Source organism: Priapulus caudatus, unplaced genomic scaffold, assembly GCF_000485595.1.
Source record: "Priapulus caudatus unplaced genomic scaffold, Priapulus_caudatus-5.0.1 Scaffold812, whole genome shotgun sequence".
Classification (NCBI taxonomy): Eukaryota; Metazoa; Priapulida; class Priapulimorpha; order Priapulimorphida; family Priapulidae; genus Priapulus; species Priapulus caudatus.
In genome coordinates this window covers 274,608-283,733 of record NW_014577873.1, presented here as the reverse complement: position 1 = coordinate 283,733, position 9,126 = coordinate 274,608, and the positions used below count along the sequence as shown (strand labels likewise).

The window sequence follows — 9,126 nt, the reverse complement described above, 5'->3', positions numbered from 1 at the left end:
CTCTCTCTCTCTCTCTCTCTCTCTCTCTCTCTCTCTCTCTCTCTCTCTCTCTCTCTCTCTCTCTCTCTCTATCTCTCTCATACTCCTACTGTTACTGGATGTATCTAGCCATCTATCAACCTTTTCATTGTATAGATTTGAAGCATCGCAGCCCGTTGCTGCTACACTCAATAATCAATCAGCCACATACGTCACCAACACAGATTACTTCACAAGCAGTCAGCAGTCGCCCCATGTTCACGCGTCCTCATACTAACACAGACTACTTGTATGTGTTCATGATCGCCTTCCACGTGGCTTTGATCTCTTCCTTTGGCGTTGACCACAGACGCCTCAGCTGCGGCCAGCCCGCCTTCGCTGTGGTCAGCAGGTATTCGTTTCCCGGGTCAGTCTGCGTGTACGTGTACTCGCCCATGACCAGAGACTGCGTGTACCTACTCGCCACGCACACCTGCGTAAGCAAATCATGAATATTATTAACGACTTACAATACTTACGCAACGGACACCCGCGCGTTGAAGTAGAAAAAACCCACGTAAATCACTGCCGCAGTATTTTACAAGTGGAAAATAAATCTTCGCGCGAAAGCTTGCAGCAAGACTCGTCGATCCAGAGGTCTGTTCGACAGAAGCGCACGTTTCTCACTGGTATCGCGATGACATTGATGTAGAACTAGATATATAGTCTAAAATGCGAGCTAATGTAGTAGCGTAAGAGCAGGAGACGTCTGATGGATTAGCCGAATTCGAATTCTAAAGTAAATATTTCAGCCTCTTTTCAATATATACCTCCATAAATATTCTAATTTCTCACTAAAATATGATTATTACACTACTAAAGCTAGCCGAAAATCAAGAGGCTTAAGAATCCACACGAAAGTCTACGCAAGTAACGAAATTCACGCTAAAGGAATTACGCACTATCATGCTAACGTCAATAGGCCTATCTAGAGGGAAATCACACATTGCGCAAGAAATAAAATCATCTCCGCCGGTAAAAACAAGGGTTTTTCACGATTACCTTAAGACGTAGGCCTACCTACGGCCGTTCTCACGCCTCACGCTACACAGCCATCATCACTCTCGTCAAACTCCCATCTCTGCTCATATTTCAGCTATCTCCTCTCCCAGGCAGCTGCCGCGGACGCGTAGGACACTTTACCTTTAACAAGTCAAACTCCTCATCCGACAATGGCTTCACGCTGAAGTATCCAGCTATCACGTGACCTCCGACCTCTATGAGATCGGCATTCTTGTTCTCCAGCATCATGTATGTTACGAGGAGAGCCAGCTGCGCAAAATCAATCGATTCATGTCATCGAAGCCGTTGCCAATCAGAAATCAGTTAAAAATATCTAGGCGATCCGCAAAATTCGTCAGTGTTTTGGAAAGCTGGGAGTAAGTTAATTTACAATAATATTGGATGGGGACGTCCTGAATTTAAGAAACTCGATGAATATATAAAACATAGATTTAAATATGCGGTCTCCTTTTTCCCAATATATCCTCCTATACAGCCACTATGGATGACGTCTCGGGGCTTTCATAAACCACACTGCTTGGTCCCGTCACAAATACGGGATGCACTTAGGCCCTACGCGCACGCACACACGCAATCTTCCTGTTATATGCGACAATCACTGCGCGTTATAAAAAAAACACGTAGTAATTTTCCACGCGTAACCCTCTTGGGTTTAGTTAGTCCCGAATGTAGTAGAATTCGACGTTATTCCTAATAAAGGTGTAGGAATTTAGAATCGAAGGTGTTAAAGGATGAAACAGAAACAGCAAGCGGGAATGCCACGTTGCTCAGTCGTTGCTACTGTAACAACTGCTGCTACTGCGGCGACCAGTCGCTGCATGGCCCTGTCACTACTTGCCCTAGTTTCATCTCTGCGAAAATAATGGCGGTTCAAGTGCTATTTTAGTCGCACCCCACCACCAACCCCTGCATGAGGGAAAGCTGTGGTAGAACTAAATGCTTCTAACCGACTCAAACATATAGAAGTTTTGTCGCTGGCACTAACCGCGATTTATTTAAGGTGAAATTGCTTAGGTATTCATAATGTGCGTTTGTTTATATATTAGATGTTTTGCGTATTTGACGGCTTTGCTTTGAAATACGAGTTGTCCAGAAGTTCCTAAATGCGACTCCGCTCTAAACGCAATAGGGTCACTATTAAAAAAATTCCATCCCTTTCTCCTCACCTACGTGTGCGTGCGTGCGCGTGCGTGCGCGATTACCAAATGATAACGTCCAGCATAGACGAAATAAACTTGTCCTGCGTTTCGGTAACTTTTTTCTGTAACAGTTGACACACATGAACAAAATATTCTTTCAGATTCGGATCAAGAGTTAAATGCCTAATTTTGTACTTCCCTGTGCACAATATAGCAACACCCGCGGCAATAGCTACGTCAGAATGTTACCATTTTTTAAAGGCTTTGAACCTTTAAACATTTTTTTAAAGGAAGTGTGCTGAAATGTTTCGGGCGTTGTAAAAATTCAGGCAAAAAATTCAACATCATAAGCAAATGAGCATAATGACATGTACGCATTTACAGAAACATAAATTTATTATAACGTTGCTTCCAGCTTCACACTGACGGTAAGCAGATATGTGTATAGATATGGCACGAATCAGTAGCGATCGAGAAAGAGTGCGTTCACAACACCGGGATTTGTTACCAAGACTAACAATAAAAGACTAGGCACAGTCTGAGTATTTACTCTGCATTTATGTTACTTACTATATAATATATATATAATATAATATATATATACTATATATATATATTATCGGAAAACGGTGGGCTTAGTCTCAATGGCATACGTAAACGATTTTCATGTAAAAATATATGATGTGACAGCTAAGCTCTCACGATCCGCGGATTTTTGTTGTAATACAATATAATCAGGAGTGAATAATAATAGATTATTTATAATTATAATCTATTATTATTCACTCCTGATATATACCTAATGTAAATACCGCGTGCGGTGTAGACCAGAAACACAAGACACTTGTTTGCAATAACTTTGTTCGATATCCAACATGTTTGGTACTTGATGTTTTGTCTCTATATCAAAAACGGTCAGTGTCGCACAGTTTCACTGCACGCATTAGCCCCACGGGTACACCATAACACGGTGTTTTATAAAACATTTTTCTATCTTTCTATTATTCATTAGCGATAGAAAAAATATAACACTCGCTATAATGTAATGATTTTGATTGGTCATCCATTTAAAAACGGATTACATACACAAGAGTATAGCATACGGTAGGTAAAAATAAGTAAGCATCAACACTTATTATCAAATATAGTATATGGACAATCGCCTTTTAATCTGGAATGAACAAACTGGATGACTTATAATAATAAAATTAATCATAATAAAAAATCTCTTTTTTTCACTCTCTATCTCTCTCTCTCTCACTGTCACTGTCACTCTATCGCCCATTGAAGCTTATCTGAAGCCTCTCTGCAACATCGCCGATTTGTCCAGATCGGCATTCATGATACCGCTATCTATATTCAAGAAGTGCAAGAGAAGGTCAGCAGCTTCCGGATGATGCTGAATGGGAAGTGGAACTTCGTCTTACACCGCGGCTTACAGCATCAAAAGCGATTTGTTGATATGGTTGGACGTGTATCTCAGAAGAACGTGGCTGGTAGCAATATGGTTACGCACGGTTGTTGACACATCCTTCTGTCGTATCGCATCGCGATGGAAATCCTAACCTCCCGCATGAAACGCACCGGGTCATGGAGGTGCGCGGGGTCTGCAAAGACGCAATAAGGATCCACCGGAGGCGTTGATGTTGACTGAAAATCGTCAATCATCGACCAGTAACACGCGCTGCTGTTGAACTGTGATTTACGCGTTCCAGAAGTTTCGGGTGCAAAGGCTCGAATATAGTTTCCGATGTCAAAGCGCAAGAGAGTAAAGCCTGACCCTATATTTCGGCGAGCCGTAGCTAGACCATGCACCACACGATACCTGACTTCAACCACCTCAATGCGATGGCGTTTAATATGCACCCTATAAATTCTTTGTTGTCCGTGGCATGGGCTTGCCTGGCTGTCAGCATCGTATCGGTGTGTTGTCACATGACAATACAAGGTACAAGGCAAAACTTTCTGGACTAAGCAGTGCCCGACCTCCGCGCAATATCCATGTTTAGGGCGAGAGTCATTGAACATTATGTGTCAATTTGGGAAATCCAGAAGGCAACACATTAAATCAGCCGTCCAGCAGTTTGACGGCAGGTATGCGAGATGAATGTACGTTACTGAAGCGGGCATTGCGTCCATCTATCGAAATGGTATGAACATAATCTGGCTTCGCGCCGCAATGCAGAATGTGGTGCTATGCTCGATTATGATGATCTGACCAACGAGACCTTGATACTTGCTATCAAACTTCAAACAATTGAGTCTCAGGCGAAAGCAGTAAAGGAATGATTATAAACGCGGTGTGACGCTTGTTTAACGTGTCAATACCAGTTTGTACCAAGCAAGTGCTGGAAATCTTTGATTAGAAAGGAGGCAATAAGAGGTTCAGCCTTCAGATTGTCATTTCGGCTAAAGAATTCGATGAGGTTTTAGAGATCACAAAAAACAGATGGCAACTGCTATTAGGCCTTAAATTATTTACCGTTATATATCATATACAAATAACGACTGGAAAATCTGCCTAAACGTAGGGGGTGACTTTAATATCCTCGCTACACTCTTTCACAACAGCAAGACGATCAGAGTTTTTAAGGGCTCTCCACGGTTCTGCCCTACTACAGTCTCGCATTTGCTTAGGCTCTATCAAAAGCCGTCATTGAAAAACAGTACTCCAGCAACAGTGTATCCATGGAACAGGCCACAAAAAACTCATGACCAAGATCTGAGCAAGAAACGTCGCAACCGGTTTTGCTTCGCAATTGGCGTGCACTACCTTTATTCTCATTCTAAAATCATGCTTGCTGATAAAAATGGCCGCCTTTAATGATGGTATCGATGGCGACTACGCTATTCGAATGATGCGCATGATAACGCCAACTGCTATTCTAGCTTAATCTTACTCGCCCCCCCTTACGCCCCGCGATTAAAACCGCCCACAAGAACTACCGAACGAAGGATTTCTTTTTAATCGTTGGTATTGGGCGTTTATGGCTTATTACGCTTGCATCATCATCTAGATTTTTTAGCGTCTTGAAAATATTGTCACTGCACAATTAGAGCGCTTAAACGTTATTCACCTATCCAGTAATGGTTCATTGCTTAGGGCGGATTTTCTTTCGCTGAAAAAAATCACGGCGGGCGTTCTTTTGCATCTGCCTTAATAATTAGTTTATTTAGGGGTCGCCCTTTTGTTCTTTAATGAATCAGTAGGTGATGGGAAGCTAACACTGGCATTTTGGCCAACGAGCTTAGTCGCTGCTGGCTGGCATTGAAGGTTTTTCCTTTGATTGTGATTTTTTACAAAATCGTTATATCGCCTTAGGCGAGTTTTGATCTTACCGAGCTATAGCGGATGTCATCCGCGACCTATTTGGATTGTTGTCTTCAGTTTTTCAATTACGCGCTGAATTTAAGTGAATTTGAATGTGTTCCGCCAAAGCTTCTGGTTTCTAGTTTCTTGTTAGGCGATTTTCTGTACTTTGATTCCTAAGTTTTTTTACCAGCGAAAGCGATTAACCGTTCTCGGTGGCACGGCGGATGAGTATTACCGGTCAGTGTTGGCCCAGTTTGTAACAATATTATTACGGCTTTTTCGTTACTGGATGAAGCATTTGGATGGTCGCATCTACTTGGTTAGTTTCGTAATGGGTTGGTCGTTTGTTTCGTTGCGACTAACAGGGCGAAAGTCTATCCCTAGATAGATTATTATCGAACAGGTAAAATATAGAGCTCCCTAAGTTGAAAAGTACCTCGCACATAGCATAAAATTCTCAAAATTTGGTTTTTACCCAACAAAAACAATATTGTCATTCAAAAGAAGGGTGCACTTTTCTTAATCATTAAGGCATCTATGAGCAATCTCGGTCTCTGCGGGAAAATGGCGTTTTAAATTGTTCACATGCCCGAGGATTAATGACAAGTGAATCTAGTCAATTGACGTAACTGCAACATCACTGCCTTCCTCAACAGGGAGAATTTTGCGACTTGTCTTCCTGCCAGCCTAGTTTGTGTCCTGAGTATCCGTCAAAAGGGACTTCAAGATGGCTGCAACTCAAATTCTTTTTGAACGGTAGTGCCACATAACAATCAGATTGTTCCACATTTTCCTTCACATAAATTATTCTCGCTCTCTCTCACTCCTCCTCCACAAGTTTAGTCGCTCTCTTCTCTATCAGTCATCTTTCTCTCTCTATTTTTACTGAGCTTCTTGCGCGCTTTTCTACACCGCACTATCACTGCCTGGTCTGCCTCGCTAGCTCTCTAGAAGAAACTGAGATTGAAAGAAGTCTGGCAAACCTCAAATACGTAGTACGATCTGTGGCAGTCACCAAAAGTCATAAACCCAGCTACTTTGGTATTCTGGACTGAGCATGATCCTTCCGTGCCTGCTTAGGCCTAACGATGATGTTCTGCTCATTGAAGTCTCCATGCAGCTGACCTGTTTAAATTCAAATTAATTATACTCCAGCAAAAAATGGCCGCCGCCCGGCGCCATATTCGCCTCAGTTAACGCAGCTGCTGAGACTACGATTTCTCTACAAGTTCCGGTCGATTCATAGTAATCTTTTAGTAAAATATTGTACTTGATAAGCAAAGACAGATAATAACAAGATCTAGGTTGCGCTGTTACTAACATAAAATTTTCTGTTCTCGGTTATATTATTTCTTATATAAAACATGTAACACACCTCTAATTCATTTTTTTCTCTATGCAATTAAAAGGCTAATATAGTATACGGAGACCCGCTTGAATACGATTATGTGGCCCCGTCAGTTTCTGAACTAAACGGGGGTTTGAACTGTAGTAATATTCTAGAGAAAATGTAGGCCAAAGGCGCTTCGCAGTAATGGTTTTATATCTTCCGCACGTAGTGTCCGAACGTATTGTTTTCGCGCGCGTTTGTGTTTGTGTGTGTGTGTGTGTGTGTGTGTGTGTGTGTGTGTGTGTGTGTGTGTGTGTGTGTGTGTACGTGTGGTGCATGTGGTGTGTGTGTGTGTGTGTCGTGGTGTGTGTGGCGTGTGCGTGTGGTGTCGGGTGCGTGTGCGTGTGGCGTGTGTGTCTGGCTCGATCATTTTGCAAACCGTGTAGAGGTAGAAAACTTCAAAGTCTTGGTCCAGATGGTGACCTTTGAGGGGCGGTGGCGAACCCTAGTTGATTTTTGTGTGGCCATGGTCACACTAAGGTCAGGGTAACAGGTTCACATTTGATAAAAGTGGATAGATGATTAGATAGATAGATAGAATAGATAGATAGATAGATGGATGGATGGCATGGATGGATGGATGGATGGATGGAGATCGGATGGATGATGGTATGGAATCGGATTGGATGGTTAGGATGGATGGATGGGATGGATAGAATAGATAGATAGATAGAAATAGATTAGATAGATAGATAAATAGATAGATAGATAGATAGATCGATAGATAGGACTAGATAGGATAGATAGATAGATAGGAAGATAGGATAGATAGGATAGAAGATAGAGTAGATATGATAGATAGATAGATAGATAGCGATAGATAGATCAGATGATAGATGGAATAGGATGGAGTAGGGATTGGATAGATGGATAGAGGATGGAATGGATGGATTGATGGATAGATTACATAGATGGATCAGATAGAATAATGGCGACATAGATAGACTAGATTAAGATAGATAAGAAGATAATTAAATATGATAGATATGATAGATAGACTTAGATAGCAAACATAAAGTAATTGACTAGATAGATTTGCGCTGAGTGCGAGCGTGCAGAGAGTGGGGAAGGACGTTGATTCCACAGGCCAGCGCGTGGTGCCGTGCGATCCACTGCTTAGCGCTGTGCGTTGCGTGTGTTGTAAGTCCTTACAGCCAGCGCACTAGCGCGAAGTGGCAACTGAATCGTGCATTGTTTTCCAGGGAGATTTTTCGCGGATTAGATTTTGCTAATTAATCGTTTTTTAAAGCGATCATAACCCAATAAATACAAACAAGCAACAGTTGTTGGATATCGAACCTGAATGCTGTAGGAATGAAGCACAAGAAAATTTTCAGCCGGATTCGTGCACGCGCCTAGAAGTTATCGCAGAAGCAGACAGAACGAACTACTCAAATTATTGAATAATAGATAGTGACAACTACTTAGTGATCAGTGGGTGGTGGTAATTAGGTAGGCAAAACAGTTATTTTGAGGACGCGGGATTAAACCATTTTAATTAACTGGGAACCGGGAAATACCTGATAAAATATTTCGTGATTCGGGGATAGATTGAAGTCGACGCGGAAATGCCGAAATAGCGTATCGGGAACTAGGAAACTGCACGCTTTTTTACTGACAATCTAGGAATGGGCCCCGATTCTTCACTCTACAGTGAGCCAACACTATCGCTATTGTAAATCATTGATGGCGTTCTGTGAACATTCTCAATATACGCGTGTCTATACTGGCGCGAAACGAGCAAACAGCGACCAACGACACTCGCGCTTCGGTATGTGCGTGTTTGAATAGAGCGATAAATGGTTTACTTATATGTTTAACGGCTTACGCAGATATACAGTAGCATATCTACGCTGAGGTGGCAGGGAATGTTGAGATCCATATGGGTTTAGCTGCTGGCACTAATATATATATATAGTATCAAAAGTCAATAATAGAAAATAAATAATGAAAAATAGAAATGTTCTATTATAGACTCTTGATAGTATATATATATATATATATAATATTATATATACATATATAATATATATATATATATATAATAATATATATATATATATATATAGTAATGCGTGTGTAGGCACGAGGCCACAAGTTACTGAAGGCTTTTGCCTGACACTGATACCTCTCTGTGTGCTTGGGTAAAATGGTACCACGAGTTACACACGCGTTTACCTCGCACCCGACCCCTCTGCATATTAGGGTATAATAATAAACATGTTTATGAACTAGGCGATAAG

General features: G+C 41.6%; 1 protein-coding gene across 1 annotated transcript; it reads right to left on the bottom strand.

Annotated features, from left to right (window-relative positions):
- Positions 1 to 35: 35 nt before the first annotated feature.
- Positions 36 to 6,549, bottom strand: LOC106813711 (hydroxylysine kinase-like). Its single transcript, XM_014817920.1, has 3 exons — positions 6,477 to 6,549; positions 1,162 to 1,290; positions 36 to 451 (listed from the first exon to the last, which is right to left on the bottom strand). The coding sequence occupies exons 1-3, from the start codon at positions 6,516 to 6,518 to the stop codon at positions 263 to 265; spliced, it is 360 nt and encodes a 119-aa protein (XP_014673406.1). The 5' UTR covers positions 6,519 to 6,549; the 3' UTR covers positions 36 to 262.
- Between the last annotated feature and the right edge of the window lie 2,577 nt (positions 6,550 to 9,126).

What these genes read in the sequence shown, in the direction of transcription:
- LOC106813711 (XM_014817920.1), bottom strand. Translation starts at nt 6,518, where the DNA reads ATGACTTTTGGTGACTGCCACAGATCGTACTACGTATTTGAG. An exon ending in GATCGTACTACGTATTTGAG is followed by an intron (nt 1,291 to 6,476) that starts GTTTGCCAGACT and finishes GATTTTGCGCAG; the next exon opens with CTGGCTCTCCTCGTAACATA. An exon ending in AGGAGTTTGACTTGTTAAAG is followed by an intron (nt 452 to 1,161) that starts GTAAAGTGTCCT and finishes TTGCTTACGCAG; the next exon opens with GTGTGCGTGGCGAGTAGGTA.